The following is a 23,500-nucleotide window of genomic DNA, read 5'->3' on the forward strand; positions in this document are numbered from 1 at the left end:
GGAGGGGGAAGCGTAACGTCAGGAGTAGGGATCCAGGTGGGGCCCTCCTCACTGTCCTGTTTCACTACTACACAGGCAAAGCCGCGGGGAATGGCTACTTTATTATAATTGTCAATCAGATATGTATACCTTTCAGGAAGATATTTTTTAGAATCTGAATTGTATTTGACAGCCTGGTAGTGACAAGGGGAGGCAGGTTGATGCAGTGGTTATCACTTCTGCCCTCCAACTTTAAAGGCCTGGTTTGATTTCTAGCCAAAAGCCCTCCTGTGTTTGCCTGGGTTTTCCCAAGGTTCTTACATCATTTGAAAGACTTGAATATTGTGCTCACAGGCAGATCAAATGCATCCAGCCTGGGTGTGGATATAATGGCATCCCTTTGACAGCAGGTTTTTGACTTATTATTTAGATTTGTACTCTACAACATCAACATGGAAAAAGCCAGTTTGGAAAATGGATGAATTGAGGAGTTCACAAAATTGATCGACTGTGATTGAAAGGCACTTTTTTGTTTCCAAAAGAAATGCCAAAGATTTTGTATTCTTTATTCAATTTTGCTTAATTTCTCTGAAAATCATTGGCCTTCGTTGGTAATTTAAGAACATTGTGAAATATTAAGAGGAAATTTCCATGTTACTGACAATGAATACATCTGTGCCTTTATTATCAAACATATTCGAGCCAGCTCAGGGTTAGGTTTAGTTAGGTTAGGTTAGGTAGACAATATTCTCCCAGAGGAAAATGTGTTTGCAGCAGGACAGTACAAAAACAGAAAACTAGTGGGAGTCTGTTGTAAAGATTTGAGGCACAGGACAGGAAGCATCTTTGGAGGTGTGTAGAGTATGTATTACACAAAATGGAGCAAGCCATTGAAAAATTGGTTTGCATAGGAGAGACATTTATTTTATCATATCAATAATGCACAGTTGATTGGAGAGGTGTGATAGTCTGAGCATTATATTGCACAGAAACAAATAAAAGCAAATAAACTTTCAGTAAAATGTATTAAATGTTATGGAAGGATTTCTAGAGAATAAGAAGTGAAAACTGAACAGAGAAATCTCATTCTGTTTTTTTTCACTTACTGTCTGATTCTTACACTGCATTATTTTCCATTCATTAAGTTTATGTTCTGTTCCTGATACTTAATTATCCACGCTTGTACTATCAAAATTACTTGACTGAGTGTAGTCGTGTTTGTCTCATTCAATTTGAAGAAATTCAAGAGCAAAACAATAGCAAGACTCAAGATGATTAATTTAGGTGCTAACTTTGGTGACATTAAGCCAAACAAACACAACACAAATAATACAAATAATCTAATGTTAGTTCAGAAGTGCTTCATACTCATAAAAAAGTGAGGTTAAGCAAATGGCCACTACCTGAAGAGCAAGTGGCCATCATGGTCTGTATAATGAAGCTGAAAACAAGTCCTGTGAGCTGTTGACAGCTTCTGGGATATGATATCATGCCATTTGTCATGCCTTTCAGCTTTTAATAATGGGTAGAAAAATATGTAAGTTTGCTTATAGAGAACAGGAGGAGAAAATGTGACATGATTATGTCATTATTCTTAATATTACACAAAGCAAACATATTACTTTAATATAATTAAAGAAACAACAGTGAGTCAGCCAAAAATACTGATTGCTGCTAAGAGTTATCAAGATATCTTACAGTTCAGGGCATTAGCACATCCCAAAGCTCTCTTAAAGCAATCATTACTCAAAGAGAAGGGAATTGCTGAAATCCCAAAGACTCTAGGATGAATTGTCTCTCTCTCTCTCTTTTACTTTCTTTCTTTATACATTGCCACACATTTGCACCTGGGGACCAGCTATCTGGCTCTGATGACGTAAGCAGTTCCACCCCAGGATGAGAGGGGGCATTAACGGTAACAGTAACTTCAATTTACCCTGAACCATCTAAAGGTCTCCCAAGGACTATGCCTAGCTCCATCCACATGGCCCTTCTGGTGCCAGTGATTTTAAAAAGGTGTCATCCAAGAGAGATGGTGTCACTGTTTAACCCACATATGAGGAGGACTGATCTCTGACTCTGCTGCCAGTACTATTTATAGCTAGGCTGACAGTAGCCATATTTTCTTTTGACTTTTTTGCCCCTGTGTGGTTGTATTTTTGTTATGCAGTAATTAAAAGAGGTGACCTGTCTAACGCCCCAACCTTTTGCCTGCCTACACTAGTCTGCTTTCCTGGGTATGTTACACCACACACACACACACACAATACTTTCAATCAGGCATTGATAAGTATATACAATCAAACATAGCCATCTATTTATTTTCCTGACTACAAGGATGCCAGCTAGGTTTTTTTGTAAGACAAATTGGGTAACAGGATCAGATAGATATACTATAATAAATATTAAAATATGATATTAGGAAAAAGTGCAAACTCCACAAAACAGTGACTGAAATGATGATTGAATCCAGGATCTATGAATTAGCAGTACTAGCACTGTTTCACTATGTCCCCCAATAAGAAATACCCCTTTGTGAGTCACATTTGCACATACCTTTCAATGATCACATAGAATGTACAGTACTTTAATATTTGGAGGATTCCCAGCCCATCAACGCAGAAAAGCAGCCCTGGTTTGTTAATTTCTATTTAAAAGTATGCCACAGTATTTAAAGAAGCAATCAGATCTATTATATGAATGTCTTACATCTCAAACTTGTTAATGTGTGAAAGTGACAGAAGATTGTGTCATAAAACAAACACTTAATAATCTCCATTTCCTTCCATTGGATATACAACTTGTATGCAAAGGTCTGTTTTAATCTTAATGGTTCAGCTCATATAAAACTACAAACAAAATTCATCTCAAATTGGATGGATGATTTAATTTTGGTGTTAATGATGATAAAAAGCATATATCTTTGTGCAGAAGGGGCTGCTGCATGATAGTATTTGCCCTTTTTATTTTACTGATGTATAATTTTTAATTATTTGTTATTCTTACTTTCTCGATTACGAAGTATAGGGAAAGTATTGGAATCGTCCAGAATTCGATTTTGAGATTTTGATGAAACTGAACATTTTAGACCTGCCCGAGTCTGAAAATACTGTTTTTGAATTATGTCTGTATGTGTGTATATATATATATATATATATGTAAACACGATAACTTGAGTATACTGTCACTTAGGTCAAACAAATTTTGCATCTAAGTATTAGGTACAAAACATGGAATTCTATCAACTTTTGAGATATTTCCGCTAACTTTACCTGAAAAGTTTCCCCAGATATATTAAAAATTTGATAATTTCGCATCATATTATGGTACCACATTCTAAGCAATTTTTATCACTCTGCATTTTTTCTGAAAAACAACCAGTTTACGAGATAATTGTAATTTTCCGTTTGACGTTCAAATGGTAATACATACATATTTGAGAACGTTTTTGCTTCACGTAAATGATATTTTGTGTACAAGTATTACATTACAAACATTACTTAAGTCTCTTGCAACTTTTGACCCACTTTGGCTTACTGAAAGTGGTAATTTACCTAAATTATTTGCCAAAATAAAATTATCGTGGGAAATTTTTCATTCATGGAGCTGCAGAGTCTGATTTATTCAATTTTACTTTTATAATAATTGTTTAATATATTATTAATTTGATTTGATTTGTTGTTGATAGTTCTTTAATGTACACAATATAATCATTCATAATCATTGTCTTGCGGTTTACTCCTCAAATATTCATCACTATATCCGAGTATACAAGAAAGCCAAGATGTACTTGTATCTCAGTCAATCAAACAACCAATCAATGATTCAGTTTACCTTTATTTCAGGTTTCACCATCTACAGTGTGCACTGTATCATAATGGTGCTTTGCAAAGCAAATACAAACTACAATGTAAAATCCAACTGAAAAACTTATACAATAAAATGTAAAATAGTACAGCAAGACAGACCAAGAATACAACTGGCAGACAGGAGAAGAATACCATTTATTTATACAATACAATTTATTTTTTGTATAGCCCAAAATCACACAAGAAGTGCCACAATGGGCTTTAACAGGCCCTGCCTCTTGACAGCCCCCCAGCCTTGACTCTCTAGGAAGACATGAAAAAACTCCCAAAAAAAAACCCTTGTAGGGAAAAAATGAAATAAACCTTGGGAAAGGCAGTTCAAAGAGAGACCCCTTTCCAGGTAGGTTGGGCGTGCAGTGGGTGTCAAAAAGGAGGGGGTCAATACAATACAATACAGTACAATACACAGAACAAGAAGCTTGTAAAGGACACAATTACTAAAGATATTGTACACTAGTAATGGATGGTTTGTTTGAAGCTACAGAACCTGTAACACAGCTAATCAAAGCAGATTCTTTAGGAAAGCTTAGTTAAATGAAGATGAAAAGTACTAGAATGTGGGAATGAAGATTTGAAATTGATTTAAATGTAATTGATGAAACATCAGAATCCATCCTTGGTTAAAAGATACAATAAGTAGGAGGCAAAAAGCTAAAAATCAACACCAAGAGCTTTATACAGTAGTAAAAAACCCGTGAATGACTAGAGTCAGAAGATTTTCAGTGCCTTGTGGGTCAGTATTGATGCAGCAGTACAGACAGGTATTCTGCAGCTTTGGTGCTGATAGCTTTCAAGGTTATTTACAAAGTTTCATTCATGAGTCCATACCTGATAGGAAGTCACTGCACTAACCAGAAAAAGCTGCATTGTGAACTGTAGGCAGTTGCTACATTATGAAGTAAGACCAATAAAGAGGCGATAAGAAGAATTGCGATGAGAGGTGATAACAAGGTGTAAAGGACTTCATATATCACAAAAGGAGAGACTGCCATCAAGGCTGGTTATGTAAAGCAGGTAGTAGAAGGAAGTCCTGAGCACAGATGAGATGTGCAAATCAAGGATCAAGTGAAAGTCAAAAGCAGCCCCTTGACTTTCTACTGACAGTGAAAAGATGATTCAATAAGTGGTCAAGTTACTAAATTTGCAGTTAAGATCTTCCTGAAAGCACTATGGACATTTTACCATTAAGTTAAAGAAAGATTGCCATCATTAGAGTGCTGATTTCACACAGGCAGATGGTAAGTATATCAGTTCCTGCTGTACCATTAGTATTAAATGGCATTTAGAGGTTGGATGACACCAGCATGTGAGTAGTAAATGAGGCCACGTAGGCAAATACGTTAGATCAGTGAAACCATGTTGAAATGGAAGAGTACTATAAGCAGTGAGCATTGTGGGACACCCCAAATAATGAACAGTGAAGAAAAGGACCCACCATTACTGAAGAAAGACTCCCAAAGGATGTGCATCATTTCTGTTTTTAAAATGTCATCTCTGTTGAAAGTTTAAATCCATTCGGAGTTTTACTTGATTTCATGTGTTGACTTCACACTCTCACCTTTGAAATGTTAATTTCACACTCACTTTTTAGAGTTAATTTCACACCTTCACTTTTTATGTTAATTTCATGCTTTTGAATTGTTATCGCTAACTTCACACTCTCACTTTTTAGTGTTAACTTCACACTCTGGAATTTTATTGTTACTTTCTGGCTCTGGATTTGTAACATTAATTTTATACTATGGATTTTGAATGTTAATTTCACGCTGTCACTTTTTACTGTTAATTTCATACTTTGGAATTAATGTTTATTTTATGCTCTGGAAGTTTATTTCATGCCGCCACTTTTTTTTGTTAATTTCACGCTATCACTTTTTCTTGTTAATGTCACACTATAGATTTTTAATGTTAATTGTATACTATGAATTTTTAATGTTCATTTCACGCTCTCACTTTTTAGTGTTAATTTCACATACTCTCTTTTTAGTGTTAATTTCATACTTTAGCATTTTAATGTTTATTTTATGCTCTGGAATTTTATTGTTAATTTCATGCTCTGGATTTTTGAGGTGGCTCGGGCATCTGATCAGGATGCCTCCCTGGTGAGGTGTTCCGGGCATGTCCAACCGGGAGGAGGTCCTGGGGAAGACCCAGGACACGCTGGAGGGACTATGTCTCCCGGCTTGACTGGGAACACCTTGGGATTCTCCCGGAAGAGCTGGAAGAAGTAGCCGGGGAGAGGGAAGTCTGGGCTTCTCTGCTTAAGTTGCTGCTCCCACGACCCGACCCCGGATAAGCAGAAGAGGATGGATGGATGGATGGATGGATTCACTCTCCCACTTTTTAATGTTAATTTTTCAGCTTTAGAGCCACCAATTATAAAGGAAATTCTGCTGTAAGTGAGCACAAAAACACACTTACTGCATTTGGGAGACTCCTGTCATTTATCTGGTTGCCACAATATGAAGGACCTGAAGATTTAAATTACTGTAATTAGGGAATGTCAGGATTTCAAGGTATTTATTTATTATGTTGATGGCAGAAATGGGGATAAGAATATGTAGTTTAAGTTGTTTCATTTTGTTCAACATTGTAACTAGCACATGGGCAGCACAGTGCCCATGATTCACAGAACCAGAGATATACCGGTAGACTTAAATCCTTCTACTAGTCCCCATCTGTGTGGAGTCTACCCATTTTCCACATGTCTGCCTTAATTTTGCTTGAACATTACTGTTTTTTATATTACAATTACAAGGATGTTTGGTTAATTGACAAATATAAACTCTGTCCTGTAAGCATGAGTGCGAGTGAGTGTGGCAGGGTGTGCCATGCACTTGGCTTTCTGTCCACTGCTAGTTCTTGCCTCATATCCAGTGCTCTAGGCATTCCTGTTCTGGTAATTATCAGGTTTGGGTAATGGGAAGATGGATGTATGCTACTGGCACAATCCAGATCTAATATAATGTGAAATGCAACTGCATTGTGTCACAGTGGAAATTCTGAAACCCTTGAAATAACCTCAAGCTCTCAGAATCCTAAACAGGAAAAGTTGGATATAGGAAATAAACGTATGAAGAAGGTGAACAAGGAAGAGGTAAAATCACCTATAATCGTGAAATGTAATTATTTCAGTTTAGGCAGGTCTTACTCTTCATTTCTTAAGTTTTATGTACTTTTTAAAATATATTGTGCTAGATTAGATGTTAGAGATCTTTATTGTAACTTACACTGTAAAATCATAGCGAAATTCTTGTGCCACAGTTGCAGTGATATATAAATAAGTACAGTAAATAAATAAGAGTCGTAAAAGATAAATAAATGAATACACACATATATTATATAAGTGTTTAAAAAAAGTAATTTATGGTATAATTATACATAAACCAGCAGGTAGGTGCAGTACACAGCATGGCACATGTAGGATCAGGTTACTGGGAGTTCAATGACCTCCTGGCCTCGGTGTAGAAGCTTTTCTTGAAGTATATGGCGTGAATGGTGAGGCTTTGGTTGTGCTTTCTAGAAGCAGAAATGAAAACAGTAGCCAGATGGCCGTCGGCAGAGATAACTTATTCAGCTCTCCAAGGACATCTAGTTCAGTAGATGGTATGAAGCTGTGGAAGGTCAACCTCAATGATTGTAGAACCTGTATAGACAGTCCTTTAGAGGAGTTTGTGATCCTAGCAAGTCAGGTTACCAAGCCACACCATAATACATCAGGTCAGGATACTTTCAATAGTGCAGTGTTGTGGTTCCCACCCCAAACCCTTTAGCTTCCTCAGGAAAAGAAAAAAAAATTGCCGACCATTTTTGAGTATGCGGGTGATGCTAACTGACCACAAAAGGCAATTGATGATCTGAACACCCAGGAACCTGAAGCTGCTGACTGTTTGCATCACAGGGGAGCTGTTGATGTGGAGTGGCGCGTGACTGCTTTTCTTCTTTCTGAAGTCAGCAATGACCTCATATGAGATTGTTGTCATGGCACCATGCCGTCAGGTATTTTACCTTCCTCCTTTAGGTAGCCTCATGACTGTCATTAACACTCTCTACTTCCATTCCATATATGGTTGAAGTTTGGTTTGAAAGTTATGTCCTTCTTACATCCTCTAACATTCTAAATCAGGAATTCCTGCAGACTAACCAGAATATAACTATAACCATATTAAAAGAAAAGTGTAAGGACAGACAGAAGAGTGTTAAGAATTGTAAGCAGTCAAAACAAAATTCCTTTAACCTTTAAATTTAGTGTACTGTTTTTTTTTTTGTCATTGAGCACAAGGGAATTATAGAAAAAATTAACTAAGGACAAAAATAGCAGTGAGCAGCATTTAAGTCAGCTTGAACTGTGTTTAGAATAAATACTTGGTAATCATGGTCCTGTCTTTGATGCCATACAAATTGGTTGAAAAAGGCAAAGAAGTGCAGGAATTCTTGAATGCTGTCTTTCTGTTCTGTGGATAAAACAAACTGAATGCTAATAATTTTGTTTTATTCATACCATGCGTTAAATCAAAGCTTCCTGAAATTGTAAAGCCTTTTTAGTTCCTGACAATTGACAGCCCAGGCAGATTTCTGCTTATCAAACACAAACAGTTAAAGTACTGCTTGTAATGCTAGGAACCATAAAGCAGATTAGGTTAAAACAGTGCTGACAGCATTTCTTTGAAGGGGAGGAAGAATACTGGCGCGCTGCATGTCACAACAAATAAAGGCTATCCATTAGCTTGGCCTATGAGAAATAAATAGGCACAGAAAAGAAATTCACTATCTACTTCAGAATTTTTAAACATTAATTTATTAAAAATGAGCATTCTTAAAGGATCTTACTAAGCTACTTCACATTTTGAGCATACAGGAGTGAGCCGATCTAAGTGACGTGCTACATTTTTTCAATGGTCTGTAAGAAGTATTGGTGTGCTCATCACAACACAGACAGGTAGGGGGCTTCAGCACTGAAGACTTTAGACATCTAGCAAATGCCAAGAGAAGCATCCTTAGAGACTAAAATACATTTTCAAGAGCAGCAAGAATATCCTATGTGGCCCAGATAGATAGATAGATAGATAGATAGATAGATAGATAGATAGATAGATAGATAGATAGATAGATAGATAGATAGATAGATACTCGGTTAGAGACCCAGAGCACGTCTATAATTATGTGTCCTTAAAATTTACATCCAGTTTATTTTCCAAATGTCATTCCAAGATGGTTTACCGTCATATTACAATAGCTTCTGTATATTTTACACAAGCAGCTTAAGTCACTTTGATCAGGGTCATAAGTGTTAGAAATCAAAAACACAATGCCAGTCTGCCTTATAGCAAACACAAATACACCATGTGCAGTAAACTTTATAAATGTAAAAGTCAAAGTAGTCTCAGAACGCCAGCAGAGAAATGAATAAGGAAGAAGACTGAAAGCCTAGGATATCCTGAACAAGAAACAGAAAAAGCATAATTATTTTCATCATTTGTGGCAGTATGTCATAAGAAGAAAGCCATTGATTGTTTATTTTATCACTTACTACTTTTCCATACAGCTTATTTTTTTTTCCTTTCTAAAGAGACAGAAACTCAACAAGAAAATAAAATCTTACAAAAAAACTCACCTGCATGGATCCGAACACAATGTGGTCTTCTGCTGAGATCTTATTGAGTGTGGTAGTTCAGAAATAAAAGTGGCAAGCATCTCATGCCTAACTCCTCTGTTGTTTGCTTCTTTCTGGTTTGATTTTTTTGGTCTTTTTTTAAATCTTATATCTAGATTTAAATGGCAATTAAATTTGTATGTCTCTGTTAGCTCAGGCATACTAAGCTATAATCAACGAGTTATATTTATGAACAAATAGACAACGGAAACTATAGCCTGTGACAAATAGGATCACTGAGGATTATACACTGTAGAAGCCGATACTTTTTTTATCTGTAATATAATATTACAGTCGGTGGGCTATGGCATAACTTATAGTGATACATAGGAAACATGGGTAAATTTAGCAAAGTGACTAGCCGCATCATGCTGCTTGGATTATAAACCTTAATTAGCCTAACAAAAGCACCCTTGCAGTACAGCTCTTGAAAAGACATTCGTTGTTAATTATTCTATATAAGACTTGTACAAGTTGAGAGCTTATTTAATGGTGCTATCTTTTTAGAAAGAAAAAATCATTTATAATTCAAGTTATTACTGCACCTTTTCAGAGGAAAACTAAAACTGAAGCTAAACCTGACCAGTCCTGCCCCAAGTACATATGATCGTGCTTCCCTTAAAATCTGGTATCTACTTGGCATGCTTGGTCAGTGAACAGGGATAGCCTAAAGCTTGAAAGGCCTCATAATGGTGTTAGCATGACCGCTTCAGTCACAGCAGCCATTACCAAAACTAAAACATCATTTTTTTTTTAAACTAAATTATTTAATATGTTGGTAATGTACATTTTTTGTTACTATGTGGTTTAAGAGATGTTTTAATGACAAAGGAGGCTTACCTGCCAAACCAAAAAAAAAAAACTTTCCTTTTGTTAGAAAAAAAATCACAGAGAAAGGCAAATCTGCAAATAATCATCATCATCATCCATCCGTTACTCAGAACTGCTTAATGCCAGTGTGAGTTACAGAAGAGCTACAGCGGAACAGCAGCCACTGGCTACAGGTGCAACATAAGCCACTTGACAAAAGATGAATTCACAGCAATAGGTATAACAAACAACACTCCACACTTAGGCAATTTAGCATTATCAGTCACCATGACAACATCATTTGAATAATGAGGAAAGAGGAGATAAAAATACAAATAATCAGATCTCTGCATCTGCCATTGAACCGGCTTAATCCCTTTCAGGGTTGAGGGGAGCCGCAAGCCAGTCATGGAGGCATCTGGGTGCCAGGGAGGACAGGGTTGATTTAGCATTGCCAGTTAACCTATCTTACATCACTTTGAGATGAGGAATGGTAAGCTAAATCATCAAGATAAAAACTACACATCGGCACAGGGATAAATTGCAAATTACACAAAAGCAGTGACAAGGCCAGGATTTGAACATGGGACTTTGGAGCTGGGAGTCAGCTATCCAATGAACTACTGTGTGGCCCTGAGCTATACCGATAAAAAATAATAAGGCCTATTCAACTTTAGCAGCCTGAAGGAATGTGTTAAACTTGATGGACATTTTAAACTGGTCATGTCATTTCACACTGGATGGGATAATTACCATGGTTTGTATACGTTTAAAGGCATTCCAGCACCTTTATAAAGATATTAAATGCAACTGCAACTTTGCTAACTTTGACTGTAGAAATAAATAACAATAATAACAACAATAATAATAATACTATTTTATTATTATAGCACCTTTCCAATGCTCAAGGTGCTCCATAGAGTCAAATGAATAAATTCTACAGAGTTCCGAGGAAGCAATAAGCATGACACTACCTGACTTCAAAGTTAGGATGTGAAGACACAGATTTGAGACTACAGAAGGAATAAAAAGGAAACAATAGAAATTCTATCCTAAATCTTTCCTGAATGTTTTGCTCTGTTCATCAGTTAACAATTAATTACCATCAAATAAAAACACATCCAGTGATTAAACATACTCTTAAAATATAGTAACAGTGTAGGAGACAGAAGGCTGACATGTCAGCTTCACCTTTACAAGACGATTGTGTGATCCCAGCCATCTCTAAGGTACAATAATTAACATTTGTAATGTGCAGGGAATTGTCAACTTCAGATTTATATGCCAACAATAGATTTGTATACACTGAACAACTTGCCATAAATAAAACTTTTTATTAAAATATTTATTCCTTTAAAGCATACAAGTTAGAGCCTTTACTACAAGAAGCCTTTTAAAACTTTCCCTCATCATCACTGTAGTAATTATATTATCTAATTGTAATAAAAATGCAGGTAATATCTCCAAATTATAATTAGCATTCAAAAGAATTCACCTTTGCACAGCTAGCTTGATACAGAGCGGAGAACTGGAACTTTCAATTTCATTTTTACATATTTATAAGAAAGGGTAAATAATTGCACTGTGATGGGTGTTGTCAGAATTATATGAACGTTCAGTGAAAGAGCTTGTAATGACAGACTTCGTCAGGCTCATTCAATTTCTGTTCCCCCATATTGTCCATATCTGGGCTGTGAATGCCGAACACCATCCAGGCAGCATTGGGGATGAGGCAGGAAGCAGCCCTGTGTTGGCTGTCAGTTCACCGCACTCACTCAAATACAAACCCCCAATCTGGACCATTTTACAGCTGACGCTTAGCAGAATTCTCTGACTTTTCAGGCTGAACTCAGGTCCGCACAGATATGAAGTGGTAGCATTAACCACTGTTTCATTATACTGCTCCACTGTAACATTGCATGGCCATGCAATATATCAGCAACTTATAATTAACAGGTTATATTCTGATTTTTAAAATGTACAGACTCTGGTAATACGCAAACAGTATATATGCTAGTGATTTGCCTTTGTTTTTTTAATGGTTTTAAGTTATAATTCTAACACAACTATTATATGGCACAAAACATCACAGCTTAATATTGAAATGACAATGGTGTGCGAGACAGAGGAATGGATTTAGCACTCTGTGGAAAGCTGGTGGCTGTTAACTCCAAAAGGACTGTTGATGTGTTCTGTGGCTGAACCCACAATCCTTTTCCTCGGCTGCTCCTCCATGCTGTAGAGATCAGTTGCTTTGTCTCAGGGCCTGCACATACACAACACCTGCCTCACCTCCCTCCATTCACCCAGGGTCAGAAGAAATCTGTATGACCCACTATATCCCAGTGCTGTTAGCCGACCCAAGGCCAGGTTCCACATCCGAGGCTTGACTCACACACCAGTACAGAGACGTGTAAGAAGTGCCCTTAAGTGCTGTGTCTGAATCCACCTCTTCCATGATCTCAGGAGCTGCTTTTATGGTGGCTTCTCCAGATACATCCAACCCTCTCTGACAGTCCATGGCCATCTGAGAAGGGTGTTCCTTTCAGGTCCAGAATATTCTTAACATTTGAAAAACAATTTAAGATAATAAACCATTTGCTTAGTGATTTTGGTGTTTGGTTCTGTTTTAAAGGGCTGGTGTCACCGTTGCAAACTAAACTCCTCAGTTATCAATAACACTTTTGAAAGGATTCTGGAATAGGCAGACACCATTCCTGACAATTAAAGCCAGGAACTATGCTTTCCCTTAGTGCCAAAAATTCTAATTGCACCTCACCAAATGCCAGGTAGTCAGGGAGTACTTCCTCCATGACCAGAGAAATACAATATTTACATGGTAGGAGTTAATTTGGATAGAAAGCTGGCGAAGAGAAGAAAGGGCAGATGTATGAAGAGAGACAGAATCTGTAATGAACAAAACTTGACAAAGTAGTCACAAATTATGTTACATCAGGCAAACATTGAAAAGCAAGGAACACACAAAAACAGATTATCTACATTCACAATGCTTAACAGGCCGAAAATATTCAGTATTTGAGGCCCATATATCCATGTTTGCATTTTTTTTTAACTTTCTGTGTTGTGACCATATTGATTTCTCCATTTAGTCTGAATTAATTTTGTTATTTAATTACCAGACTGGCAGAGACAGATTCAGACATTAGGCAAACTCATACTCAAAAAAGCTTGCCAGGGATCAGTGAACATGTAAACAATACCAATCATGGACACTCTGCAACTCTGTGAACACATAAGCAACAGTGATCATCACAATAAAAGGAAAAATAAATTCAAGTTATTAAACAGTTGCCTGATAACTGAGTGCTGGCAGTATTTGCTTGACATTTATTTTGTTTTGTCATTTTAACAAAGTTCAAACAAGCTACATCTGCTGAGCTCATTCTTCCATAAATTCATTGCTGGAACCTCAGACACAGACTCAGCAATTGGCAAGCACATTCATGGCAACTGCTGCACACACTAAAATGAGATGTCTCAGACTCATAATGTCTTACTAGCAAAAATGAAAAACACAGAATAACAAAAAATGGTATTTAATCAAATACTGGATGGTAAAATAACAACAAGAGTACAAAAATGATGCTTTAAAGATCCAGAACCTGCTGTCCTGTGTTGATTTCATTAGCCACTTCCTTCATTTCACGGTTTGTGGAAAGTTCGGTGTTCATAAATGATCCCCACCCAAATGTGAATTTACTCGAAGCATAGAAGAAATCATAAACATTCATCAAGTAGGTGTGCTAATATAACTCTTACAGATGGACATGCGCTGGCCTTCATAAGCAGATATTACTTGTGCAGACATTTTCACACTGGATTGAATGTGGACTCATTGCTGTGTCTTCATTTTTTATGTCACTATACAAGGTTCTGTGCTTGTTTTTTTTTTTTTTTTGCTAAAGTATGTTATTTGTTAAAGCATTTTTTTTACAAGAAATTCACCTTTAGCTCTTCAATTCATTAAAAAAATTACGTCAGAATTTGCTAAATATCTGTTTTTGCTCCAGAATTCTACTGTTTTCTATTCTCTGATTCTCCTTATCTTTCCCATTTTACAAATCTTTTATCCTGTTTGATGATTTTTATTTACCTTAACCAAAATACTTAACAATTTGGTAAGCAAATATAAGCCCAAACTTACAATGAACTTCTCCTTCTTTGCTTGTGCCATGCTCATGTCCCACAGAGAATTACAAATAATTGTAATTGTAATAATAACACTTTTCCTTAGGAAACTTATTAACTACTAGCTGTCTCCCATGGTTCCAACTGTGTAGTAGTGAAACAGGACAAGCTTTAAAAATCAATAAACAAACAGGCATCGCTAGCTAAGCGGAGGTGAGATACGTTCCAAAACATGGCCAGAGGTAGACGGATTCGAACAGAGGCTGGCACGTAATTGAGGAGGGCCCCCCACTCCTGGCGTCGTGCTTCCCCCTCCCCTTAGCCCATAGCCTCTCTTTCAGATTATCGCAAATATATCACTCTTGCAAGCAAATTATGATACTTAGCGTGATGAGAGAAGTTGCAAAAACAACTGGAATGTTCAAGCAAATTATAGAAAAAAACCCAATCTATATCCATTAAATAGTTCTAACGTGAAGTGGACAGACAGACAGACAGATGTTGGACTTTATATATATATATATATATAAAGATTGAACACCTGTTGCTAAAAATCAGCTTTGAGCTGTTTATGGTAAAATACATCCAATCTTCTATTTGAATATATCATGATTTTCTTTATCCAAGCAATGCCCACATTTACACTTTTTGACAATTGTCTGTCTGCTCCATTTGATCTGTATAAACCATTGATACAAGAGGCTTTGCTGTTTATTACATTTAACTAAGACATGGCATTCAGTCAGTAAGCTCATCCTGAAATATCTAATGGGGGTTAGTTAGTTTTTCTTTCTTGTGGTGTTTTGCCCAAATGCCAGAATTAAACTGACTATACTCCATAATGATTCATATGTCGCAATACAGCTAAATATCTATACTTTTCTTAAAAATACTGGAAGTAAATTGCAAACATATATCAAAAGAATGATAAAATGTAAATGCCCAAGCTCACGAATACCAAACTGAATGATTGCAGTACACTAAAAATACATTTTACTGCTTCTAGGACAAGCAGCAAAAACATTTTCTGCATAATTCCCAAAAATCAAAATGGCCACAGTATACGAAACATATGATAATAGTTTGAAAGGAACGCTCATTAAAATCAGCTCCATATGTTTTGTTAGCTCCTGTTTGGTTTATGTTGCTGCTAATGCTAGACCTTGAGTTTCTCTTCCAAATTTAAACAAATGAGGATTTGCCCTTGTGGTTATGATGATACAGCAGGCTTCTCACTCAACAGATTTCAGACTCCCACATAGTTTGACAGATTACACACTTCATCGGAAATCTTCCAACAAACATGACAAGAAAGACATGAATTAAGCTTCCATGCTGTTTTGTTTTGGCAAGGATGATTGCTATCGGCATTTTAACTACATTTTAATTTTATTTATTTGTTCATTTATTTATTTTATTTAATTAAAAGAAAAACTAGAAGAAAAGCTGCCATGAAAATTATTTCAAGTAATGCCTTTACCAATAGAGAAAGAGAATATACTGTAGATATGTCATAAAGGCAGCACTCTTTGGTGCAGGATAGAATTGAAGGAGACATTATAAAGGGTGTGAATTTTCCCTTTTAACCTCCAACAAGTTCATGTTGCTTTCCCACATGAGATACGGTCTGTAATGAATAATAAATGTTTGGCCTGAACAAAACTCAGCCCAGTCCAATGGGCCTCTGTAAAAACGAGTCAAACATGTGGCTATATATATTTGAAGACTAGCAAGGCTGAACTCCTCCTTAATAAAAAGAGGAAAAATAGGCAAAGTAAAGGAGTGAGAAAGATGGAAAAATAGTGGAGCATTTAGAAGAAAACAACTTGAAACTATCATGAGCTCAAGGTTACCTAACCGCTCAACACATTCCATTTCAAACACCAAGTTGCAGAGGTGAGATGTGTGGAGCAAGTGGTGCAGTTGGTCAATGGAGACCTGTTTTTCAATAATGAGCACTCAAAAGAAGTCAGAAATAGCTAAGCAGTTCCATGGGGTCTGTCCCGAATCCAAGGTGATTCACAATTGTAATTTTTTTAAACTGTGCCTACCAGATGGCATATGTATAGTAGAAGCCAGAGAGCTGTCTACCCTGGATTTCATTTCTGGCTTTTGTATTGGGTGATAAGTGGTTGCATTATAGGAAAGAATTTAAACAGCTGGTCATCCTGCTCTGTAAAATCAACCGTCTTGCATTTGGCACATTTGAATATCCTCGGCGGTTATGTTGACACTGCAGAAACTAGGGAATGGATCCTTAAATAGTTCCATTCATCCATCCATTATCCAACCCGCTATATCCTAAGTACAGGGTCATGGGGGTCTGCTGGAGCCAATCCCAGCCAACACAGGGTGCAAGGCAGGAAACAAACCCCATGCAACAACAACAACATTTATTTATATAGCACATTTTCATACAAAAAGTAGCTCAAAGTGCTTAAGCGCCAGCCCACCGCAGTCCTTCAATAGTTTGTCTAGGTAAATAAAATAAAAGACGTTAAGAGTGTCATTTATTTCCTAATAACAATCTATATATAAAATTCACTAAGGCAAGACACCAATGGAAAGGCAAGACACCCATGGAAAGTACGCCGGAAGGGGCGTGGATTCACTAAGCCGCCGACAAGTAAGACACCTATGGCGCACGCAGGGAGGAGCCACGACCACCAACTCCAAGACCATTGGATACGACGACAACTTGCAGAGCCATGCCCACCAACTTGGGCGCGATGGCAGAAAGAACGGCATCATTTATATTCGTCTGTCGTAGAGGCCTCATGTACCTCCGAGCCACCTTGACTGTTCATAGAGGCATGTTTCTCGCGGAGGTGAGTCGACATATGCAGTGTATAAAACAGTTTGCGAGGGGTATCCCATGGGATCATTAAAACAATTCTTTACCACTGAGGTTAAAACACAATGAAGTAAGCAGTCTTTAAAAACCGAGTTTTCGGTTACGACGCACGGCCACATGCACCATATCAAACTGTTTTACACGCTACATACAGCAATTCGCATCCACAACAAACATGCGTCTTCTTCACTCATGGACAATTATATGTTGCTCTCTCCAGAGTTCCATCTTTTCATTCTCTTTCTGTTGTATCCTCAAACCCTCCCTTTTTAGACAACTGTGTCTTTCCAGAAGTGTTCAACCATCAATAAATAATTATGCGGCGTTTGTTATGCCGCGGGTTCATTATTGTGTTGTATTTTGCTCTCTCCAGAATTCCATCTTTTCATTCACTTACTGTTGTATTCTCACACCAACCCGTTTTAGACATCCGTGTCTTTCCAGAAGTGTTTAGCATTCAATAAATAATTATGCATGAGATCGAGCGTGTGTCTACACGGCGCAGAGAGGCGTGGGTAAGCCGGTGAACCCCATTCGGGCTGCAAACCGTGGAATTCCCACTAAGTGCGACTCATACGCTCCCACTGGTTGCGTCCCTACCCTTTGTGCACACCCCCCTCCCACCTCGCTACTACCGTGGTTGGGTATCTTGGTGGATTATATTTAGAAAAGCAGTCAACGACTCAAGTGACGAGTTGGAGGTGGGCACATGAGCAGGCAGTACACACTGAACGAGAATTCAGGAGACTAGCATGACGGAGGGAGCTGAATGGACGTCCTTCTCCTCTCCTCCTGTTCCACACTCTGCGCCGTGCACCCCCATCCCTCTGTCTGGCAAGAGAAGGTGCGATTGCGGTCCGCCAGTTTTCAGTCACGGACGTTTGTGTGTTGGTTCGTTCCGTGCATTGTTACAATGTTGCTTTTCTTGCTGATTTATTACATTACCGATTTTTCAAATGTTCATTTTCTCTCTGTGCTTAAAAATCATTAAAAACCGGTGATTAACGCTTGGCTAGTGTTATAGAAATAAGGACTTCATACATTCTATGAGCTACATGGGTCAAAAATGTAGCTATCAGTAAATTCGTGTAATGGTCGATCATGCAACTCAGTATTCAACAGTAATCCCCTTGCAAATGAAAAAAGTCAGTAAATGAGGCTAATATATTTCTGTATTCTGTGCAAGTAATAAGCTTCCCTCAGTAATTTAACATATTAAAATATTTTTATAATGATCCTCAACTTTGTCTTCTTAAGCAATTTCTTTTTCCAACATTCCACCATATGTTCAATGTTATTTCTTATCTGGGAAAACATTGGGGTTTTTTTGTCAGCATGTGAAATCATCTTTGTGTCTGGTTCTGTAAGCCAATTTCCATTTCATGGGGCTAGCTCTATTGAAGGCTTATAATTGGGTGCGTGTGCATGTGTAACCTGAACATTACTGTTTAGTGAAGGGGCTTGAAATCTATAGTTCCTTATCCTTGGCAATAAAATGAAGGCCACCTTTGTTTTTTTCATCAAATTTGTACTTTCTTGTTAAGCTTTTCACAATTAAGGGTATGTATCACACAACAATGAAGAGGTATGAAAAGTACAGTACCATTTGTTCCCATAAAGGTAACCCACATTTTTAAAAAGCATATTAAAATCATGAATATATTGAGCACAAAATATTACACTGATTAGCGTGGGGCTGAGGTGGACTGCTTAATGGTAGTAAATTTGAAAAAGACAATAAGGATGGTTTACCTATCTAAGCTCATTTCACTTTGAGAGTAAGAGGCCAGTAGTATAATGTCCCCATTTCAAAGAAACACTACGTCCTAAAAAGAAACAACAGCTATGTAGAAAAGAATTTTTCAACTGTTTCCCAGCCTCATGTTGACCAGCAAACACTGGCCACATGGGAGTTACTCCTGCTACCAGAGAGCCTCACAGCGTTGTGTTTAAATCGGACATTGCTTGTAGTCAGAGCTAGTGTAGCTTGTCCTTTATCACCTCAAAGCCCTTACTCTCTATGCCTGAGGTGTTGCTGTTTCAATTTAGGCAGTACACAGTCAACAGATTTTCCTGGCTAGTGAGTTGCTGTGAGGCTAAAGTTTGCTTAATGTTTAAGTCTCTATTGCTGTATTTTGTCAGAAGATGACAATGCCAGAGGTGTAACAATGAGCTGATGCAAGTCAAAACCAAGTGCTTGACTGAATTTGTTTTCGACAAACATGGTGCATGAACTTGCACATCTTGGCTGACATTCATAGATATTGACACGGATAGATAATATTTGTTAGGCAAGATAATGTTAGAGAAGTCTTCTGACATAAACAAAAATTGTAGTGTGTCAGAAACTGCATGCACAAAAACACCACTGTGTATTAAAGATAACTCCTCGCAAAACGTTAATCAATCAATGAGTGCTCTTTAATTGCTCCAACAGTTCATGAGTAAGTTAGTGGATCTTCTCTGGCATCAACCAGTAAAGTGTTTGGTCTGCAACCAAAGGAACTAACTGACATCTTAAAAGAGGAGTGGGAGACAATAAGCTCTGACACATGAGCTCCTAAGGGGTCTCTTTACCAATATTGCCAGGTCAGCTTGCCTGTAAAAAAGACTTTAGAGAGTGGAAAACATCAAATACCTGTTAATATTAAAAAGGTAGGCAAAGTGTAGATGATCATCCAAAATGAATTCCATAAATTCCTGGCGTGATGGAAGGAAAAGGAAAGAGAAAAGAGTCATCCTAGTAAGGTTTCCCAAATGTTAAAAGGCCTTAGATGGTAATCTGTTAAATGTGTGGAAATAAAAATACCCCCCTCTCAAAAAATGAAAAAGATGTGTGGAAGCATCTAGCAGAAATGATGTGACAGAATGTCAAATGAAAGCTTTCAGTGTTAGTTGACAAAAATGAGTGGCCATTTTTCCTCCATCTTGCTAAACATATAATAATCACTAAGCCAGGTGTAAAAGTTAATATTTGTATATATAGAGATCAGAAGCAAGGCTTTCATTAAGAAAAGACTAACCACTTACTAGATCGAGTAGTGATCAAATTAATCATGAAGCCTGCTGGTAGTATGAGTTTCTGTATTGATTTTAAGCAACTCATTAAGTCTCATAATTTAAGTGTAATCCCCTGAATCCTGTACTGATCCCACCTTTGGCCTGTTGAAATAGATTACAATTATATCCCATCCTCAAAACACTATCAGACATTAATGTGCCACTGCTACTAATCTGAATTACCTCTCCTATCAGCCTGTGCTGTAGCAACAGCGTTCAGACGTCTTCTTCTATGGCCGACTTTTAAGACAGTATAGGTCAACCTATGAATGCCTGCTGCTGAAGTAGCATAGGAACAGCAATGGTGATGCACTAATTTTCCTCACACTTTGCACACTCCTAAAAGTATTGCACAAACAGACGTGATCATGCTGCTTGAGTAATATCCAAATATAGCTTTTGGTTATTATCACCTAAACTCAAACATATATAAAGGTTGAGGAATCAATGTACTTACATTTTATTTATACTTGCTAAATGAATAATCACTTTTCATCAGAGTCATTACTATACTATAATTGTCGTGCCACATGCCTGTAAATGTCCTTGGCCATTCCTTCTTTTTGATTGTGATACCTCTAGCTAGTTGTTATGAATATACAAAGCACAAAAGTTCTTGTGATATAATACTGTAAGGTATACTGCTTAGCATTACAGAATCCATTTCCACAATTTCTATTTTCTGCTTTCTTGAAGTTTTTATGGTTTCATTAGTTGTTTGATTTCTCCAACTGCAATTTCACTTTGTCCTTTGGATTTCTTTTCTGCTGACTCTTGCACAATAACCTGATCCAACCCAACAAGGATGCTTCCAACAATAGACATGTCACTTCCAGTTTACAAGTTTAGCATAAAGAAGTGACTAACTCCGATACAATCATTTCTTTTCTGGAAGCAGCTAAAGGAGGAATTCTGGCACAAGAACCAAAAGTGTCACAGCTTATTAGGGCCATGCTCTGACAACTAGGGAAAAGGACTACTCCCACCCCTCTGAAGGTCTCTTTGTCCCCACTTCCATCTTTCAGAAGGTATTGTAGCATCTGAACCAGTCCTGTCAGGTTTTGCAACAGCTTCTACTCCTTGGCTGTCTGGAGTCTGCACTGTGTGCTGCCCCTTTGCCCTCAGATCTGCTCCTAGTAGTTTATGTATATGCAGCACTACATTGTTGCACCTGGTTCTACTGTTGTTTTTAATTATTAATTGTTGCATTATTTTTTTATTACTATCTATTTCAAATTATTACAATCTATTAATTTACATATTATTTATTTATACTATTTTTAGTATAGTATATAGTTCTTTACCTGTCTTGCACTTATCCTGTGTTTATGTATTTGTTGCACGTCGGTCCTGGTGAATGTTATTTTGTGTCACTGCATCACGCAATACAGTGTATGGATGGTATGACAATACACCAAAAACCTTCAGAATGACGATTACGGAGTGTTTGTTCTGAGATAGAAAACTTCCACAAATTACAGTCGAAATAACAGTTTTGTATTTGGAATTGTTTCCTATTTAAAGAATCCAACAGTTTTGGAGGATGCAAATCTTATGTGTGCTGGTTAGATAAACTCTCCTTAGTGGTCACAACAAATAAAATGTGTTTGAATGGCTATTAGGAATGCACACATTTAAAAAAGCTGAAAAATATTTTTTTTACAGTAAAGCACAAGAAGCTTAAACTACAATTAGTTCCATGGCTAGATTAAAAGAGGAAGTATAAAAATGAAACCAGAAGATGCACACTTCAGAGAGATCCAGCTTAATATTCTGTAGCATTGGACACTAGTGTATTGTTACTGGTGGGAGCAAGTGGCCAAGGAATAAAATGAAGGACTGAATAGAGTACTTAACAATGCCTTTTTCCCCCATTTCATCTGTTGCATAAACATAATAGAGGTGAACTAAATTATGGTTTTTAGGCATTTCTTACTCTCAAACTGAAACAATCCTGTTAGCGGGAAGCTATACATATAATGGGTTGCAATTGCGTATTACCTGAGTCAGCTAACAGAAGCATCACTGACTTTCAAAAGGCTCTTAAAAATCACAATTTTAAAACCACTTAAAAAAACAAAAGGAAAATCAGACCTATTGCAGTCATTTTTCATTGCCAGAAAGAAAATAGCTTATTGTAATCAATCTTGTAAAAGTTTATTAAATGTCACCTCCCGTGATTTTCTGACTATTAACATAGAGGCTAAATTGAAGAGTTCTAGTCAATGTGTAATGGACAGGCTCAGTCAGGTCAAGGAATTGTCTGTGGAGAAGGCATTCCCAGAAGGTCAACAGAAGAGCACCCAAGGGCTGCCTCTTGTGGTCATATGACCCAATACAACCTCCTTAAATAAGGACACTGAAGGGGGATAAGTCAGTTCATATCAGGCTGTAGCTAGAGAAGAAACTCCATCAATTGTTTATTGAGAAACCAAGCTCATAAAGACCCCAACAGGGAATGTAGAGCGGCTAACAAAACTTTGTCGAAGCCGTCATAATAGCATACGAGTACAAGAAGCCCATCAGGCTGATATTGAACTGCATCATGTGCATTGACTTAAATATTTGTGCTTTTATTCATACAGACTGGTCTGGTTGTGACATTTTTACTCTTCCACGTGGTTGGAGAGTCTCCATGACATGACATTTAGTAGTGATACGGTGGCCAGTTCATGTTCAAGTATAGATTAGAGTGGATTTTTAAAGCATGGAAAAGAAACTTCAAAATAAGTACCCTGCAGCTTTGTAGTAAGAAAAACGGACTACTAATGCAACACAATATCTTTGGAAGTAAACTGTAAAAACAACATGAAAAATACAGTCTTTGTGGAGTAAAGTGATGCTCAAATTAGTATGAGTAAAGAAAAAAAAATCTTATACATTCTATATTCCGACTTATTTTTAATACATTTGAGTTATATTTGACTAGTGATATTAAGTCTGGTCACTCTCCAAGTAGTCAGAGGATTATGAAATGAGGGCAGTTTTAGAGGAGAAGGCACAGTGTACTATTGTTAAGGGGATTAGTGTTGTTGTGGTAATGCATTTTTATGTTAAACAGAAAATGAGCATATTAATAAAACTTTTTATACTATGTCAAATGACCCACAGTGAACATGTGCTTTA

At 37.2% G+C, this 23,500-nt stretch overlaps 1 protein-coding gene across 3 annotated transcripts in view; it reads right to left on the bottom strand.

Moving 5' to 3' along the window:
• Positions 1-23,500, bottom strand: part of kcnab1a (potassium voltage-gated channel, shaker-related subfamily, beta member 1 a) — a 409,855-nt gene that overhangs the window by 244,288 nt on the left and 142,067 nt on the right. The window contains exon 1 of one of the 3 annotated variants that reach the window (XM_039757287.1): positions 9,463-9,698. The exons of the other annotated variants lie outside the window; for them this stretch is intronic. Within the exon in view, the coding sequence (XP_039613221.1) occupies positions 9,463-9,662 (200 nt within the window). The 5' untranslated portion in view covers positions 9,663-9,698. Of the gene's footprint in view, positions 1-9,462; positions 9,699-23,500 lie in introns of those variants that run through there. 3 annotated transcript variants of the gene reach the window in all.

The sequence above is a fragment of the Polypterus senegalus genome, chromosome 1 (assembly GCF_016835505.1).
Source record: "Polypterus senegalus isolate Bchr_013 chromosome 1, ASM1683550v1, whole genome shotgun sequence".
In the NCBI taxonomy this organism is placed as follows: domain Eukaryota; kingdom Metazoa; phylum Chordata; class Cladistia; order Polypteriformes; family Polypteridae; genus Polypterus; species Polypterus senegalus.